Here is a 20,708-nt window from a genome sequence, read left to right as displayed (position 1 = left end):
GGCATTGTTTTTTAATATTTGCAATGATAAGGGGGACCAACTTCAGACAGGTATAGTTAACATCTACTGAATACTTTACCAAAGAATATAAATTGCAACTACCAAGCCAAAACACATGTACTGTATACAAAAACATTTATTCATAATTGTACTGAATTTTTAAAAGTGTACAAACATGATTGTGATTCTATTTGCTGGACTTCCACAAACATGAAAACATTTACTCTACTTTCTTTTTACATAATAGTTCAATATTCACGATCACTTAGCCATATCGATCAGACTCTGCAAAGATGTGGGAACCCACGTCTTTTCTCCTTGCACAAACACAACTCCTCTGTCTATGTAGATGACAATGCGTCCAAACGTGTACAGCTGTTTGCCTTCGTGGCGTTTGGCCACGAGAGGCATGAACACAATGTTGTTCTCCTCTGCCTTGGTCTGGATGAGATCTTTGAAGTTTGTGGGTACGGTAGCGCCGGCCACCCTGTGAGTGACACTCTCAGCATCCCTGCGCTCTTGCATGGCCTCGTAGTGAAAGTCCTTTCTTCTCTCGGTCTGAGTGAGATATGCAATGTTCTCTCTCGCACCGGGTTGCATGTATCCACCTACGCAAAGAGAATACGTTGAAATAAGTTGTGTCACTTATAACCGTAAATAATGAAGCAATATTATTGTGTCACAGTATCATTTCATAAATGCTGAGACCCACCCATGCCTGAAGAAACGGCGCGGTTCATAATGTCCAAGGCTTCATTGAACTTCTCTTTTATGACTGACTGTAACAACAAGACATCGCTGAACATGCCCTTCCAACCGAGGTACCATTTGGTGATTTCCTCATAGTTAGGACTGTTGCTCAACCACGAACACAGGACCTATCAGAAACAGACAAAACAATGTCAACTATAACAAATTATTGGATTGCCCTAACTTAACAGTGTTTTGAGATAAGAGCGGTCTCTCGCCTAATTGTTAAGTTCCAAGCAAAAATTTGAGTAACAAGCATCCCCGCCATTAGTTGGTATACCAAATGTCACAGTGAACGCTGTGAGATCTGATCAAAACACCTGGTGTTACTCACTAGCTTTAGTTTATATCTATGCATTGTCATAACTTTGTTTTTCCAACCAGGGGAAAGAGAGAGTGCGTATGAAGGACAGTGCTGAAAAGAAGTGGATGATATTCATTAAATTAAAGAAAAAAATACAATGGAACCTCCATTTACAAACCCTCTATTTGCAGAACTTTTCGTTTTGTGAACTTTTTTAAAGCGCCTTTTTGATATGCTTCTGTGTGCACACACACGACCCCTCCCCGTGACCCATCCCTTTCCCTCTCTTCTGGCTCTTTTATCTCCTTTGTGAGCTACTCCTTTGCCGATGTGTACTGTATGTGGATTTAACGTTTTTAAGCAATAAGGTTGTTTTTGTGATTGTTTTTTTTTTTTTAAACATTTGTTTATTGGATATTTGACATATACAGTCCAGAAATACAATTATACACATGTCAAAAGTTCTTTTTTTTCTCCCCCAAACAAGTAACCCACAAAAATTATATATAAAATAAAAAAACATGCATCAGTCAAATAAGTACGGGCAAATATTGACATGAAGCCACAGACAACTGCACTCCTGAATGTCGCCAACATGGTGCAGCAATACACAAAAGCAGACAAGGGGCTCATCAATTATCTACCTTTCAATTACTTTTCAATCGGGGTTAAATTTGGATCAGTCTCTTATACATATTTTGAGAAACCACCCCATACTTCCTGAGACTTCACAGAACAACCGTTAAATGTCTGCCTAATTTTCTCCAGTTTGGGTTTTTGTGATTTCTGATAGTTTGTGAGTGTAACAAAGGGACTTCCCTGTGTGTGCATGTGTTGGCAGAGCATTCAGCACAGTTCAGCTTGTCAGTGTTTTTGTTTTAGCTTGTTAATAAAGAGAGAGTTAATTCATCACCTCCTTGTTATGTTTGTTTGATATACAGTACTGTATAGCACTTTATATTGTGTTCAAAGTGTATATACCTTCACTAAAATAGGGACTTTTGTCAAGGCTGGAATCCATTATTCATATTTACATGGTTTCCTATGGTGAAATTTGCTTCATTATACATTTCGATTTACAAACCCTCTTCAAGAACCTATTAGGTTCGTAAATCGAGGTTCCACTCTGATCAAAAACTTGACAGAGTGTGTCTTCAACTTGGTGAAACAGTTGAAGTGTATCACTGCAAGCCTGCACCATACTGAAGGAAAGTCAGGAATGTTAAAATAATATCTAAATGGCTGACATTTATCCATGAAAATATGAAAAAGCTGCTGATGAATTGTTTGACGGCGAAGCAGCTACCGATACTGTAGAATTCCACTCTCTAAAGTAAATGCTGTACATTATTATTACATTACTTCATAAAACTACTATGGTTGTTTGTAGTGCATTTTATTGTATTGTTTTCGTACAATATTTCTTCTCTAAAAGTTAATTTTTGAAAGGCATGTTTCATGTTAAAATTGGGCTGTTTTGGTGGGGCCAAGCACCAATTAAATTAATTTGAATGGGACATACACGTGTTTTGAGTTAAGAGCGCCATTTTAGAACCAATTTAGCTCATAAAATGCACTGTACAACTCTATATCAATGTTAATCCCTGAAGAAAAAGCCAATCCATACAGTACATGTCTCTTTATGATTACGTTTCCTTACCTGCAGCCACTTTGGAAAGAAGTTTTTGTCCAGCAGAGACACCAGGCTAGAGGGGGACAGCATGCCCTCCCAGTCCATGACCCAATTAAAGGGATCCATCTGCTGCTGGTGAGGGTTGATGACCAGCTCTTCCAGACACAAAGCTGTGAGAGAAAACAGACACTATCACATATGAAGGCAAAAAAAAGAAGAAGTATATTTGATAACATTATAGCTGAAGGTATACCTAGTTTAGGGATGATGTTTTTCACCATAAAGGCCTCCCAAGCTCCTGGAGTGAAAACATCTTTCCAGGGTTGCAGGATGAGGCGTGCAGAGGCATCGCTGGGATGCCACCGTTGCAATGCATTAGCAAGTTTGCTCCTGATTGGCGGGTACAGAGGCTCGAGGCGTGATTGGAGCAGAGGTAGCCAAGGGTGGATCCAGGAGTGGATGGGAACTGTGTCTGTTAAAGGATTCCAACTGTCCACCTATGAATCATAAAACATAGTTTAGAGGTGGCACACCCACTTATTGTAGATAGGCACCACTTTTAAAGGTTGCAATTAAGGATGGGCTATATGGCTTAAAATCTGTATTGCGATATATATTGCAGTCTCCTGCCATAGCAATATATATCACAATATATATTATTTGGTATCTAAATGATAATAGAACCATTTCAAAACAGGTTGCAAAGACTGAATTTGGCTGCTGATGTAACATAATACATCATTTACAGTTATATTATTTTGTCAAAACTATTAATCTACTTGTTAATTTACTGTTAATAGATGGTTACTTTCTGTTGTAAAATGATTCTATCTACACTTCTGTTAAAATTTAAATTTTGCATTTTATTTTTCTGTTGTTTGGAAACGTTACATTAGTTTTGGGCAATACTACAAATCTGAGTATCGATCCAATACCAAATTTGTATTATCACCCAAAAACTAACGTTAAGTTTCCGAACAACACAAGAATAAGAGTACATGTGCTTCAAATTTTCAGGCTCATTGAATGACAACATTTTTGGTCACAATTATAATCGGACAAAAACACAGGATGGGGGTGTAAATATATCAATTACATATTCAAATATTTACTTCTATTAGCTTCACTTTGGTTTTTGCCCTCATTTCCTAAGTTGGTCAACAACAAAAAGATGACGAAAGATTTTTTTAATAATAAAAAATATCGATCTAACCACTGTAGTACATACTGATGCCAGGGTTTCCCCTAGACTGCCAAGATGCCTGTGGCGGTGGGGGCGTGGTCACACGACATCATCGAATACTTTGCCTCATCTGCTATGATAAGATTTTCTTAAAAAAAAAATCAGTAGTGTTTTTTACAATTGACTCTCCTTAGATATATCCTGCTTCTAAATGTGTTTTAACAACTGTGCAACACTTTGTGAAACCTTTGTTTATTAAAATGTTCTATATAAATAAAGTCGATTGGATTGGATAAAAAGGCTAAAAAAAGTATACATTAGAGATGCGCGGATAGGCAATTATTTCATCCGCAACCGCATCAGAAAGTCGTCAACCATCCGCAATCCACCCGATCTAACATTTGATCAGAACCGCATCCGCCCGCCATCCGCCCGCACCCGCCCGTTGTTATATATCTAATATAGACGATGCAAGGCATTAGTGAGGTTATAAAGCTTTTGCCTGTTAAAGAAAAGAGACTGATCCAATGCAGCATTCGCGTGCCACGCTGTCACGACCCAGACGCACACCAGTGCGCAATCATATGGGAGCCGCGCTGAGCGCACCTCCAAGTGCGTCTCGCTGCCGGCGACGGCCGGGTATATGGGCCCGACGCTCCAGCGCCATCCATTTTCAGGGCTAGTTGATTCGGCAGGTGGGTTGTTACACACTCCTTAGCGGGTTCCAACTTCCATGGCCACCGTCCTAGCTGCTGTCTATATCAACCAGGGTGAGCCCCACCCCTTTCGTGAGCGCACTGCGCGCGGAGTGACCCCTGTTACGCGCCCCCGGCAACAGGGGTGGCGGGCAGGTAAGCTGCGCGGGCGGAGCGTGACACCGGCCGCGGCGAAGGCGGACGAGGCGGGGTGTCGGTGCGGTGGGCGCGGTGGTGACCCTGGACGTGCGTCGGGCCCTTCTCGCGGATCGCCTCAGCTACGGCTCCCGGTGGGGCCCTCTCGGGGGGAGGGGCCTCGGTACCGGACCCCGGCGAGGCGTCGGGGGCCTTCTCCGCTCCGTAAAAGTGTCCATCTCTTTTTTTTTTTTTCTTCTGTTGTGGCATATGCAGCAGGTGCCTGCTCGTTTTTCGTATGTGGTAACAACATTTAACTATGTATATATATTTCCCAATTGGTTTAACTGCCACCCGCCTGAATCTATTTAAAATCTAATTTTTTTAAATTTCAATCGCCCGACCCGACCTGACCCGACCCGCTGATAAAATCAAATTTTTTAAAATTTCATCCGCCCGATTCGCGGATAATCCGCAGACTCCGCGGTTGTGCCCGCAAACCGCGCATCTCTAGTATACATACATTTAAAAACAAATCTGTTATTATTAATTAGGATTAAGATATGTTTTTGCCATATTTTCAATTGTTGTTGCTTATTGTACACTGTACTTAGATAATTTTTCAAATGTCAATCTAGAGACTTTTAATGACTTTTTTTTATTTTTATTAAAAACTATTAGCAACAAATATAATCTTCTTCTGCTGTTATTATAAAATGTAGTCGTGTTTAGACACTCTTAACTTCTGTCCCTCAAAGTCCCTGACAAAAGAGGCGAGCTAAAGCAAGCATGACGCCACACTTGCTTCGCACTGCTCCAGTTGAACTTTCTCTTCTTAAAAGCCGCCATTGTCCTCCTAATTTTTGCACATTTTGTAGATCGCTGTCCAGGGTTATATTGGAAACCTGTTGGAATTGTGCCATTTGTTGTCATTAGATTGGTAATAAAAGTTAATAGCGTTGGACGTTGTGTAATTTATTTTGGGGGCTACAATGTATTATATTGATTTAATTTGCTTTCAAGTAAAAAAATATATATATATTTTCAAGGTGTGGCGGTAATAAAAATGCAGTGGCGGTCCGCAACATTCATTTATATTAAGGGGAAACCCTGGATGCTATATTTGGTATCGAAACTGTCGATATGTGTATATATCGGTCCATAATCGTTTATATTCAAGAGTTCTAGCGTGCCATTAAAATATCCTCCTATAATGTGTATTGTAGCATGTTTAGCTATTCTCAACCTGCCGTCATAATGATACTTGTACGGAGGTTTGGATTGCTGATTTAGAAGTGGCTTTGCACTGTGGAAAGACATTAGCTGCTAGCGAGAATGCACGTTCGTTCGCTTGTCGCTGTCAAATTTGTGGGACACATGTAGAATGTAAATTTGCTCAAAAAGTACTTCTACACAAATTGAAATCTTGCCTAGGTTATTTTTTTAAATAACAAATAAATAGACACACTGTTAGAAAACCCACTATTTTGCATGTGTTGTGTTTATTATGGTTCACTGATAGTGTTTTATTCGTAGTATTTTTCTGTTTTAATGGCTAAGCTTTTATTGTTTTTAATATTGTTTGTAATGTAGCACTTTATTTAAAAGAAAAGTGTGTAACAAATAAAATCTATAAATAAAAAGAACATCTGGTAGGCATTGTGGCATCCTACTCTGTTCAGCGGTCCGTGAACGCAGCGTAAAAACACCCCTGTCTCGTATTCTGAGTATAGAACGATCACTCTGTTCTAAGAGAGCACAGCTTGTAAATTCAATATGCACAATTGAATAGCTTTGTTTAGATTGGTGGATGCCGCTTCTTAATGGGTATTTCGTTTGAATGTAAGCATATTAGCTAGCGAGCTGGCGCCAGTCAGTCCATGAGTTAATCAAAGTGCAGGTATCAGTGCCAGGTTTTCTTTGATTTTTATCTAAAACTATAATAATACTATATATAATTGATATCGTCTGTATCGCGCAACCCTAGATGCAATGCGAAATTATCACCATTTAACATAAAATATATGAATATGCTTGCCTCTCGCTGTAGACGAGGTAAAATAAGCTGCTCAAGAAGGTGATCCGAGATCCAAGCAGGAAGAAGAGGAGACCATATTTCCACACAGTCCACCATTGGCGCCACCGTGCGAGGCTGCCAGCCTGACACAGAGGATCGCATCACTGGGATCCAAACCTCCCACAGCAGTCTTGAAGAAAAAAATGCATTAAATCTGAATTATTATTCTGAAATTTGGATTACTAATGATTAATCACAAATTCACAATAATTAAAATTTGCTTAAGAAATGACCCCTGTTTGTACACAAATACAATTTTGTTGTCAGATTGTCATCCAGGAAAGTTTTTAAATGTTTTACTTGAGTGCGTGTCATTCATTTTCACAAAACTTGGTAACAGTTTTATCTAAGGTTTCTTTCAGGCTATATTTTGGAGTGAATTTTGCCAGTGAGCACACCAGTCTGAGTCTCCTCACTCATTTTTGACTACTTTTACACTTCAGGTCAAAGTGGCCCAATAGCCAATACTGATTTTTTTAATGTGATTCTTTATCAGATGACTGTTTTACACTGCAAGTAAAATGTGATCTTTATCAGACTCCAGTATAAACGCACACAGGCACCAATGTGGCCCCAATGGGGCCTCGACTGCCAGGCGCAGTTCGACAAAGTGAAAACAGAGGAAGTTGACCGGATTCCGTAAATGAACAAGGAAGTCGCAACTACTATTACAAAATAAAATACAAGTCGCCACACCTTAAAAATGAGTGGGATTATATATATATATATATATATATATATATATATATATATATGTATATATATATATATATATATATATATATATATATATATATATATATATATATATATATATATATATATATATATATATAAGGTGTAATATATTTGGGAGGGATCTATTCTTTTTATGGCTGATTTCCGTGTCGAGAAGACACGGACATCAGTGTGGCTCTATGTTAGCTATATTTTTCAACAACTTACACAATGTACGTAACAATGTAAGTAAATACGCCACAGCATCAATTCTGGTCCATGAACAATTATTATTTCTTCGGAATCAAAATATATATTCATACATCACAAATAGCATATTTGTTGCTACATTCATACATCACAAATAGCATATTTGTTGCGCACTATTGACTAAGGAAGCACCGAAAATTGAGCCGCCAAAAAGACTTTGCTTACTGAGAGCGGATGTTGTTATCTACTTCTGCTGCCGGGCTGCGTCTTTCCACGCACACACGAATGACATAGCTCGCCCAAAGCTGACAAAATTGCACTGCCGTTTAGACTGAAGTCACATTTAGATCAGATTCCAATCGGATTCAGACTACCTCCTGATGTGGCCTGATGCTAATGTTAAAAGAACAGATTTGAAGCACTTTTGAAATACGAACTGCCAGGGCAAAATAAATCAGATTTGCTGTGTGGTGTAAACGGGGCCGGAGACATATGCATTCACCGTTAGGAGTGTAGAATTTTTTTAATTTTTTTTCCGAATGAATCACGATTCCAATTTGTAACGATTCTTAATTGATTTAAAAAAAAAATAAATCCTAAATCTTTTTTTTCTCTTAACCTGTCCTGTCCAACCACTCAGGTAAATCATAATGTTGATGTAGATGCCCATAAAGACTGCTGTACAGATTTATTTTACAAAAAATAAGTGCTGGATACTTCTCTTGTTGCCTTATTTGTATTTGACTTTATTAAATGTTTGGATAGAAATGTATTTAACAAAACCAGTTTTCCTTTAAGTAATACAGACTCTTATCAGAGCTGTTTATCTATTTTATGGGGGAATCACAGAAATGGCCCCCAATGTTATTAAAAAAGTATTTATTTTGAATCAAGAATCGTTTTGAATCGAGAATTGATTCTGAATCGAATCGAATGGTGTGGTGCCCCAAAGACTCACAGCCCTACTGACCGTATAGTGGTTGAGGAAAAAGAGCTTGTAAGGGCAAAATAAATTGAATGATTAATCTAAGTGTGTCCATGATTACTGTATTTTTCGGTCTATAAGGCGCACTTTAAATCCTTTAATTTTCTCAAAAATCGACTGTGTGCCTTATAACCCGGTGCGCCTAATGTACGGAATAATTTTGGTTGTGCATACTGACCTCGAAGCTATTTTATTTGGTACATAGTGTGACCAGTAGATGGCAGTCACACGTAAGAGATATGTGTAAACTGCAATATGACGCCAGTAAACAACACCAAAACTTTAAATCTTCAATTGAGAATATAGAACATTACACACGGCGCTCAAAAATCTGTCAAAATGTTTTAGTATGACTTTGGTAAGCTATGAAGCTGCACCGATTGATGGATTGTCAGCTACCGTAGTCAGACGTACTGTGCTTCAACATACGAGTGTGTGTATAAGGACCGCAAAATGGCACCCATTAGCAAACATATTATCTGGCGTTTTGTTTCGCTAAACCTACTTGTCTTACTTTCTGAAGTGTATTTGGGATCTGCATAAGTCCTGAAAATGTGCACGCATCCGCCTTTATAGTCGTGCCGATGAAGTAGTCAATAAGCTTTTTGTTTTTCCTCTATCGTCTTGTTATACGGTATTCATCGTCCGCTGTTGCCATTTCTAATATAAAGTAGCGTATAGTTCTAACTTATATCTGTTAGTAGACTCGCTATGAAAGCACTAAAAACCACCAGTGTAGTGGGTTTTTGACGTAATTCACCCACGAAACTTTAGTTATTAGAGAGTTCCGGTCCGACGGTTTTTCACGGGACACATTTCCGGCTTTGTTATTGCACTAGTGAGGAGGTGCTGCTCCGTTATTGATTTGAGTAATGTCTGAATGTCATTAAAACACTTAGGTCCATCTTTTGACACCACTCCGACTCCCGTCCTTGCACGCTACACCGCTACAACAAAGGCGACGGGGAGAAGATGCTGCCGAAGTGGAGCCACGTAAATAAGAACAGCCACAAAACGGCGCATCCTGAAGCGACTGTCAGAAAGCGACTTGAAGATGATCTGTAAAACATAATCTATGCAACATTTTGACCAAAGAACCACCATTACATGTTATGTAGACCACAAGGAAGTGTTTTCAATTTAGAAAAAAAAATCATAATATAACCCCTTTAATGCGCCTTATAACCTGGTGCGCCTTTTGTATAAAAATAGACTTGAAGAGACCCGCTCATCGGCAGTGCGCCTTATAATCCGGTGTGCCCTATGGTCCGGAAAATACTGTAATGCGATAATTTTTTTGTGATCAATCACATGAGTTAAAGGGTTCATGTATTTCTCTAAATTTAATACACTTCCTTGTGGTCTACATAACATTTAATGGTGGTTTTTTTGTTCAAAATTTTGCATAGATGATGTTGTACAGACCATTTTAGAGCTGCTTTCTGGCCGTCCCTTCAAAATGCGCCGTTTTGTGGGCAGTCTTATTGATGTGCCTCCACTTCGACTACGTCTTCTCCTCGTCATCTTTGTTGAAGTTCTTAGCCCTTCCGTAGCGAGTCTACAGACAGATATAAAGTGAGAACTATATGCTAATTTATATTAGGAAAGGGCAACAGCGGAGGATGAGCCAGTTTGCCCCACAACAAAAAGATAGCAAAAAAAAAAAGGGAGCTTATTGACTACAGTGTGGACTATATTGGTGGACGAGTGCAAGACTCTCTGCGTACATTTATACCATATGTGGCTAATCCGGTGACAGTTTTCCCAACTAGTGACATCACAGGTTGTGCAAATTCCAAACGGACCATTTGGAGAAAGTATGAAGGAAGGCAAAATTGTTTATAAAAAAATACCTCCATAATGCCTCCACGGTTTGATTTAAAAATTTTCGGGACTTATGCAGAGCCCAAATACACAACAGTAGGTACCAATAGGTAAGGCAAGTTGGTTTTGCCTAATAGAGCCCCTTTAACTTGTTCATTTTAACAGCCCCACATAAAATATATTGGGCTTTTTCATCCGTTTTTACCTGTGGTATGGGTCCATGTTTGAATCATGGCCACCAGTATTCAGGTTTCTAGATTCAAGAATTGCCCTCCACTGACCAACCTCTTCAAGACCATAAGAACTGTCCTGAAAAAAACAAAAAAAGAAAGAGGCAATGTGACTTACTTACGCAAAACTACAAGAAGTAGAAACACCTGCAGGAACATACCTTTAATGGATTCCAGGAGAAAAGTTTCTCTTTGAGTAGAGGATGAATGACAGCTGCTGCCAAATCAGCCAAACCCATCGTCTTGTATTCTTCATAATAGTCTGTCTGCAAAGTCTCAAAGATGCGGGCGCACTCCTGATGAAAGACAAAATGTGATTTTAATAACAAAGCAGTCGGAAACTCATTAATTGTCACTGTGTCTTGCATAAACACACAAACAAAGCTAAAGACAAAAAAAGGGACCTGTAAAGTGAGTCCCTCCCCTGGTGCCGTCTCTCCACACGGGAAACGGTCCACCAAGGCCAACACAGCCTCCATTTTGCTGATGGCATCTTGCTCTTCCTCTAGTCGACTCTGTAGTGCCTTAGACTCGTGGCTCAGCGACACAACCACGTCTTTTTCATGCTGGAGGCGGCGGGCAGACTATGAAGTTGATCACAAACACAGAGCAGATTATTTAGTGCGCGATGGAGAAAAACATTTGTAATGACTGATAAACAGTCAGTACAAAGTACACTTTTGGTACACTTGAGCAATTCAATGAGACAGGATACAAGAGCAGTATCACTGGGAACCCTGTTTTGCGATGACGGCCAAAATTTAGAAACATCTTAAAACAGCACAGTTTTTTTTACATACAATACAGGACGACGATTATGGCAAAAAAAATTATCACGATTATTTTTGATTGCTATTGAAAACACGAGTAACACCATGATTATTCATTAATTTGAAAACATGAGTATGCATTGTACTCAACATTAAATATAATTTAAACGAACTGGGTATAAATTAATAACAAATAAACAACAACAAATAAAATAATAATTGTAACAACATACATTAAAATAATAACAATGTTCTGTTACAACTAAAAGTTGTAAACTCTTGTTGTTGAAATGTGTTGTGCTTAAATAAGCTTGTTATGTAATTAACATTACATGTGTATTTGTCGCCATCATGTGGTCAGGGCAGTTACTACATCATTGAGAAGTGTGTATTTTGAATCAAACTTTATTGACCGGAAGTTGCATAAGCCAAGCAGAGAAATCTACGATGCCAGCACGTACTTTATGGTGGTTATTTTCGAAGAAATACTGCATATATCTTTTGTTTAAGGTTGCATCGCCGGTATGTATCATAAGTTGAACTTTGAAACTTGGTTTTTGTCTAAAATATTTCGAGCTAAATTTATGATTTTTGATGTATGATCTTTGCCATACTCATTAGCAATAATTTGCGATGTCATCTAAGATGGCATCGTAGTACAAATTCACTTTGTTTACCTTCTCATGCCTTTTAAGGTAGCATTACAGTATATATATGATACATTTGCACAACATATGAATATATTGACTGTATTGTTTGTCTTTTTAGTTTCACCCTTTTGAATGTCAATAAACCTGCTGACAACGCTCATCGGTCTCCAGAGTCGTGACGTAAGAAAGGTGTTAAACAGCCCTTGCATCAGACATGCACCCCTAACGGCACAAACAATATGAACGTTTTTCCATAGAAATGTTTTTAAATCTCCTTTTTATCTTTATTTCACAACTATAGAGAGTGTTTCTGCGTCGTAAATACAATTTTATAAAATCAATCAATTAATCAAAATGTATTTATGTAGCCCTTAATCACAAGTGTCTCAAAACCGACAAATGTTTGTTAAGTAAATGCTAAAATCCTTACATTTATTGGTGCAATACAACTTTGGACAATTTTGAACAGTATTTTAAGTCAAAGCATACTAATTTTGTAAATGTATCAATAGGTGCTTTAAGTACATTATGCTTATCTAAAGTACTTTTTTGAAACTTTATTTTGTTTGTAGTCAGACAGGATGTTGTGCACAGCGCTGTTATTGTAAAGTCGGGAAGTGTGCTGCCGTTTGGGATTTAAGCTGACAACTTTAGGCTTTTTAAATAAATTTAAAAAACAGAGAGGCTCTCAAGTTGCGACTGCTGTTCTGTTTGTACATTGATCTTACAAACACCGTTTCCATATGAGTTGGGAAATTGTGTTAGATGTAAATATAAACGGAATACAATGATTTGCAAATCATTTTCAACCCATATTCAGTTGAATATGCTACAAAGACAACATATTTGATGTTCAAATTGATAAACTTTTTTTTGTGTGCAAATAATCATTAACTTTAGAATTTGATGCCAGCAACACGTGACAAAGAAGTTGGGAAAGGTGGCAATTAATACTGATAAAGTTGAGGAATGCTCATCAAACACTTATTTGGAACATCCCACAGGTGAACAGGCAAATTGGGAACAGGTGGGTGCCATGATAGGGTATAAAAGTAGATTTCATGAAATGCTCAGTCATTCCCAAACAAGGATGGGGCGAGGGTCACCACTTTGTCAACAAATGCGTGAGCAAATTGTTGAACAGTTTAAGAAAAACCTTTCTCAACCAGCTATTGCAAGGAATTTCGGGATTTCACCATCTACGGTCAGTAATATCATCAAAGGGTTCAGAGAATCTGGAGAAATCACTGCACGTAAGCAGCTAAGCCCGTGACCTTCGATCCCTCAGGCTGTACTGCATCAACAAGCGACATCAGTGTGTAAAGGATATCACCACATGGGCTCAGGAACACTTCAGAAACCCACTGTCAGTAACTACAGTTGGTCGATACATCTGCAAGTGCAAGTTAAAACTCTCCTATGCAAGGCGAAAACCGTTTATCAACAACACCCAGAAACGCCGTCGGCTTCGCTGGGCCTGAGCTCATCTAAGATGTGCTGATACAAAGTGGAAAAGTGTTCTGTGGTCTGACGAGTCCACATTTCAAATTGTTTTTGGAAACTGTGGACGTTGTGTCCTAAGGACCAAAAAGGAAAAGAACCATCCGGATTGTTATAGGCGCAAAGTTGAAAAGCCAGCATCTGTGATGGTATGGGGGTGTATTAGTGCCCAAGTCATGGGTAACTTACACATCTGTGAAGGCGCCATTAATGCTGAAAGGTACATACAGGTTTTGGAGCAACATATGTTGACATCCAAGCAACGTTACCATGGACGCCCCTGCTTATTTCAGTAGGACAATGCCAAGACACGTGTTACATCAACGTGGCTTCATACTAAAAGAGTGCGGGTACTAGACTGGCCTGCCTGTAGTCCAGACCTGTCTCCCATTGAAAATGTGTGGCGCATTATGAAGCCTAAAATACCACAACGGAGACCCCCGGACTGTTGAACAACTTAAGCTGTACATCAAGCAAGAATGGGAAATAATTCCACCTGAGAAGCTTAAAAAATGTGTCTCCTCAGTTCCCAAACTTTACTGAGTGTTGTTAAAAGGAAAGGCCATGTAACACAGTGGTGAACATGCCCTTTCCCAACTACTTTGGCACGTGTTGCAGCCATGAAATTCTAAGTTAATTATTATTTGCACAAAAAAAAAAAAAGTTTATGAGTTTGAACATCAAATATCTTGTCTTTGTAGTACATTCAATTGAATATGGGTTGAAAAGGATTTGCAAATCATTGTATTCCCTTTGTATTTACATCTAACACAATTTCCCAACTCATATGGAAACGGGGTTTGTACTTTGATGATGTCGTTCACAACAACAAGAGCAGATGAGATGTGTTGTGGGTGTATGGATTGTTCTTGGTGGCATTAGTGGCCGTCTCGACATTGTTAAGTTCCGGACGGCGCGGTTGAGTGTTTCGGGGATGAGTGAGTGGTCCCGTACACATTATTTTCCCAAAGAAATGTTTCTTCTCCTCACAATGACACTGACTTATGTTAATTTCTCTGATATCATGCGTTTTTCAGCGGATTCTGTTTTAATGATCGATTCTGTAATTCTGTCCTTGGTTACGTTAACACAGAAATCATATGGTCGTACTTTTTTTGTTGAGTTTAGTGAATATTGATCAGGCATACTAGCACTGCGTCAAATTAAAACTAACAACTGGAGGTGAGAATCTTTGGGCACCTCACGATTCGATTACGATTCAGGAGCTACGATTCGATTAAAAATCGATTATTGATGCATCTTTAGTTTATGTATATTGATGCAGTATTACATCTATTTTTGTTTCACTAAATAAGCATATATCAGTTTATCAAAAAAAAAAAGGGATAAAAAAACAGTTAAATTAATTCCCACATTTATTAAATTAATGAAAATGTCTGCAAAACTGCACCATCTGTGCCAGATAGTACAGGAGATGGTCAGATCTCCCGGTGAGGTGGCTCGCTGCAGCCAGACAAATTTTAGAACTGTCTGCATTACATTATTTACAATAAATAAATCGATTTTTGATTATTGACGTTTACTAATCGATTCGATAATCTTTCATGTCCGAATTGCGATGTGTCTAAAAATTTATTATTTCCCCCACCTCTACTAGCAACCCTGTTGAGATCCCAACCTCTAGTAGACTTGGCCTTTTTTTCCACCTATACACTCACTCATTCGTTTTACCATTACAAGCTCAAGAATTTGTATGCACGTTGCACGGCCCATTAATACTTTTTATTCAATTATAATATTTTTATGTTGCCAAATTCAAAATACAAATTTGATTAATTGTCCAGCCCTAATACAGTATACATTTTACTGTATCCCATTAGGTTGTAAGTACCTACTAGCGATGTCCCAATCATCAAATCAGATCAGGGCCAATATTTGACTTTTTTAACTGATCAGCTGATGAGCTGCTAAGCCTTGCCGCAGCTATGTCCCAGTGTTTACATGGCTAAAGATTGTTGTGAAAAACTCCTTGAAAAGAGATGCATACTCAGAGACTTAATTACATTTCCATATTCCTTGTTACACACATGCAGGAGATTTGTGAATTCCAGGAGGGTACGTTGCGTGTCTTGCCACTGCTCAAATTTGAAAGCAAGCTGCAACGAACATGTCGTCTATCCACAGTGGGATATCTGCCCCACCATGGCAGAAAATAAAACAATGTTCCTTTCCCGAATCAATATCACAGGAGGACTAGAGGAAATTGAGTGGCTAAGCATGCTACACACACACACACAACGAGCAGGACGACAAAACGACCGTTAAAGCTTTCATGTAAAGTATCCAGATGTCTGTACAATCGATACTTGTATCGTATCAACATATAAACAATACTAAAGATTGATATTGATCTTGTTCTACATATTATTGCAAAATATTTTTTAAGTTGTTTCTTGTTATTTGTTTTACAAACTTATAGAGAGTAAGTCTCTGGATACAGGAAGGTGATCAGGGCAAAACCCAAATGATTTGAATGGGAGCCAAGAGTTGTTTTTACTTTTGTTTAGTTATTGTGCACATGCCACTTCATTATTTTTATTTTTATTTTAAAGCATACAAAACCACAAATTTAATACATCATCTAATTTACAACAATCCTAGCAAATTCTAAATTTAATAAGTGTGCCCGGCCTTCCACCCGAGTGCAGCTGGGATACCCCCCGCTACCTTGAGAGGGACAAGTGGTAGAAAATGGATGAATGGGTAAATTAAGTTTAAACCCCCACTTAAGAACTTTCAGCTTTGGTTGATTTTGGCGGCGCCAGTGGACCAAAGCGGTAGTGTTTTTCCTGAAGGAAGAACACATTTCCCATGAGGACTAGCGCATATAGCGTCAAACTGCCACAATAATACCACAATGATTCAGTATTACTGATCTTTCCACAGTAGGAACTTGCATATCTTACTCAAACTTCATATTTGCAGTTTGCAGTCATCGCATTTTTTTCGACAGTCTTTTTGAGTTTGTTGCATGGCTGGTCGTGTCAGTGTGGAACTGCAAACTATCAAGCTGGTGGCTATTTATTGCTACCACGCAAATTCCCGATAGCTAACATTAGCATTATTTTGATTTGAGCATCGAAAATTACTGACTAGTCTAGCAGAAACGTAGTCAAGTCAGCATCGATCTGAAATCCCTCCTCTTCTTTGAGCTCATGCCAGTGAGTGAAAGCCGGGGAAATGTTGAGCCTTGATTGTCCTTTTATCAGGATCGCCTTCCTTTTTCTTATTTTTGTCTCCTCAGGCAAAACTTTTTGTTTCTTTGGTTGTTTTACAGCTTCTGCTTTGATAACAGTAATTGCAGGTAGGCGTTCTACTTTTTTTTTTTAAGTTTTCAGGCATTCGCATCGACTTCAGTCTTTACAATAAATGGGAAAATAGGGAAGCGAGTAAGTCAGCACATTTGTTGTTTTTTGTGTGGCAGGGTTCCTGCCAACCCTCCTCAAAGTTGCTTAGTGCCAGTGAGAGCAATATAGACCCCTCAGGCCGTGACAGAGTTGTCATTCAACTAGTTTTAATTCGACGTATCATCCCAACAGTTATGAAAATATTTTATGAAGGTTGAAAAGATACTTAATGCTGCTTTAATATAATTATGCGAAACTATGAAATCGGATCGGATCGGAGGTCAAAAAATGTTGATTGAGACATCCCTGGTATCTACTGTTACATTTGTAAGACAAGTAAACTTCTGCTGTACCTGTAATATGTCTTGTTCCGTGAGGTCAATCAAAAGTTGCAGGTTATGTTCCAGTTCAGGAAGTGCAAAGCCAGATCCCTTCTGATCCTTTGTGGCCATGCTGGGTGGCCCTTCTTCTGGCACACTGTGCTTGTTGGACATCTGACTGTAACTGGAATATACCCTTTGCTCTCTTCCAGTCATATCTATTACCTGGAGATGGGAAGAACACATTGGTAACATATCCAGTGGAGCTTTTCCTACCTAATATTGTGTAAATATTACATAAAATCTGAGAAAGTCTAAAAACAAAGAATGAGTAGTGGAAGAATTGTTTCTACAACACACCTTGACTTGTGCCAGCTCTCCAGCAGATGCTACAGCGCTGCGGCCAACAAGCTTGCCTTTAGCCTTCAGTTCATCTATGGTTTTGAAAGAGTATTTTGGTTTCTTCTTTGCTCCTGAGGCGGTCGGATCTTTACGCCACTGGCCTAACTCCTTCTGAAACTCCTTCAAAGATAAATGAGGGAAACATTTCATTACAACCTTTGCAATTTGTACTTGTGTGTTAATTCGGGGGGAAGTGAATGCAAAGTTACCTTTTCCTCCTCCTCATCTGAGTCAACCACAGGGAAATCCTGAAGACTCTGTTGGGTTCGTTCATTGCCGTAAGCCCCCACCGCTCCCTTTCCTTTACGAATCTTGGCCTCAACCGGGTTGACAATACCTATAGCAAGGAGAAAAATAGTCAGGAATTCTGTTTCCTAAAATCAAGTACCCCATAATTCTGCTTACCCTGAGCATTCTTGCCCAAGCCTTTGCCTGGTTGGTATCCCATTTTCTGCAGCAGTTTTTGTCCAATTCCCTTGGTGTGTTTCTCCCACGTACCAATTCCTTGCCCAGTGTGTATACCACCAGCAAACCTCTGAGACTGGTGTCCATGGATGTTACCCTGTGAATAAATGTTAAATATTATAAATCTCACTGCATTAAGCAAAAAGAAAACAAACCAAGTACAGTAGAACCATGATTTACGAACTCCTCTATTTGTGAACTTTTCGATTAAGGAACTTTTAGAGCAAGCCAAATAGATAGATAGATAGATAGATAGATAGATAGATAGATAGATAGATGGATGGATAGTACTTTATTGATTCCTTAAGGAGAGTTCCCTCAGGAAAATTAAATATGCCACCATGTGCAAACCATGTCTCTGCGTATGAACAAGAGTATTTTTTGGGAAGCGGAGCTCTCCACCTCACTTCCTGTGCAGTACATTACTACTGTACTTTACAAATTATAAACTGCTACTTTTTTCCAACGCTTTGAACCCTGCGGCTTACAAAAAGGTGAAGTCAATTCATGGATTTTTCTTCCGCAAACAGCCACAATGTTTTGTATTCAACTAATAGTTTTCATAAAACACTGAAAATGTGTTATTGTTTGTGCCATCTTTTGGATGAATTTGCTTCAGGTTGAAAATGTACTTTCTGTTTAATGCCTTGAACTGGAAACATATATCCCATTTCGCCTACTATTCGTCTACAGCATTTCTGCTCGAAAGGATTCTTCATTCATCACTCCAAGCAACGTTTGTAAGTTTTACAATATAACTAAAAAAATGCATACTTACGAAACCGTCCCTTGTGTGATAGGAGCGTTTTCATGCATATTTGTATGTGCTATCATAATGTAATCAAACTAGCGTTGTTAGCATTTTCAATATGCTAACACGTTTACCAGTGGCTGTGTTAGTAATATTAACTTAGAATGGCATTCTTTTTCTATTGTTTCAGTTTCGTAAATTCACCAAGACATCACGGTGGAGTTATTGAATCAGTTTAGCTGATTGGAGAGTCAACTTCCGCAGCTAGAGGGTCCATGTTCAAGAAACAATTACGTTTGTATATCGAGGTTCCACTGTACAGTATAATGTACCTTTTGAAGCTTTTTGGGCGCTGAGCTTCGAGGTGGTGGAGGTGCTAAAGGAGTGTCATCTGAGGTATCAGAGTCAAGTTCTTCTTTTGGTTGTTTTTCCTCAGCTGCAGATTTTCTTAACCCAGCACTCACAAAGTTTACTGGAGCAGTATAGTCTTTAGATCTAGATAAAAAACATACATCTGGTTTATTATGTACATCTAAAACCAGTTGACTGTTTAGGTTAATGAGGCTTGCAATGTAAGTAAAGCCATAATTTACCTCTTGCCTCCAAAGCTGGGCCTGTCATCATCATCAGAATCCCTTTCCGCCCAGATGCCATAGGTCATCTCCTCCTTGGTCTGTCGGTGCCTGCGGCGGTCTGGGTTGAACTCATTAGCCAAGTCCCAATCTGTGATCTCGAAACTTTCAATCTCCACACCTTCCTCCTCTGCCTCCCCTCTCCGTCCATACAGGTGCGACATTGACATTCTGGAAAACAGAAAACATGCACAGGCAGTTGATGGGCAACCTGCTTAGTATCTCCAAAGATTTTGTAACTATAATAATAATGTTGTCCACTTTCAGCTAAAATTAATTTAAAAAAATAATTTTATTAACAGAGCGCTTTTCAAAAACTCAGATACTTGACAGGGTAAACAACAACAAAAAGCACAGGAAACGGAACAAATGCAATTTAACAATACATTCAGATATCAAGATTAAAGTATTATAATGTTATGTAGGTTATTACAAATGTGAACAATTTAACAATCTATAATCAGCTCAAGTATAAATCAACCAACGTCTAAGTTAAATATATTTTAATTAATTGGAAATGTACAAATCAAGAAAACGTATAAGACCTAACGTGATTGTTATCATTAACAGTAAAAGTGGAATTATTAGTAAACCCACAGTACAGTACATTATAAAGCACCAACAAGTATAACGTGACAAACAAGCAAAAGGCGTAACCAGCACATGTACACAAACATTATAAGGATTTGCTTAGACGTATTCTTCAATTACCTGATTATGTGTAGATTAAATTAGCATAGTCTCTTTTGTAGAAGTAAATAAGGTTCTATAGCTAACACCAGCTAGCTTTTTGACGTACGGCACACGTGAACTACTTCCGGTACTTCCGGTAGGAAAAGTATTTCCGGTGTTGAACGTCTTCGAGAAAAAAAATAAAAATTATTTTGTCAGGAACATTTTTCGTTCATAAAAATACCTTCTTTAGAGTAAAACCACATTTTTTTTTACATTGGGCTGTTGAGAAAAACGTGAAACATTTCAAAATATAATATTAAATCGATTCACCATGAATTGATTAATGTGGACCCCGACAAGTTGAAAAACTTATTCGGGTGTTACCATTTTGTGGTCAATTGTACGGAATATGTACTGTACTGTGCAATCTAC

At 38.6% G+C, this 20,708-nt stretch overlaps 1 protein-coding gene across 1 annotated transcript; it reads right to left on the bottom strand.

Moving 5' to 3' along the window:
- Positions 1-126: 126 nt before the first annotated feature.
- On the bottom strand, positions 127-20,440 carry tfip11 (tuftelin interacting protein 11). The gene is made up of 15 exons (XM_061986458.1): positions 20,313-20,440; positions 19,563-19,772; positions 19,302-19,464; positions 18,159-18,315; positions 17,963-18,090; positions 17,712-17,873; positions 17,385-17,576; positions 11,148-11,327; positions 10,905-11,039; positions 10,719-10,822; positions 6,739-6,907; positions 2,941-3,184; positions 2,715-2,857; positions 713-878; positions 127-608 (listed from the first exon to the last, which is right to left on the bottom strand). The coding sequence occupies exons 2-15, from the start codon at positions 19,769-19,771 to the stop codon at positions 262-264; spliced, it is 2,499 nt and encodes an 832-aa protein (XP_061842442.1). The 5' UTR covers position 19,772; positions 20,313-20,440; the 3' UTR covers positions 127-261.
- Positions 20,441-20,708: the final 268 nt, after the last annotated feature.

This window comes from Nerophis lumbriciformis, linkage group LG12, assembly GCF_033978685.3.
Source record: "Nerophis lumbriciformis linkage group LG12, RoL_Nlum_v2.1, whole genome shotgun sequence".
NCBI lineage: Eukaryota > Metazoa > Chordata > Actinopteri > Syngnathiformes > Syngnathidae > Nerophis > Nerophis lumbriciformis.
The sequence above is the reverse complement of the archived record's forward strand: the minus strand, read 5'-3'. Positions and strand labels throughout refer to the sequence as shown.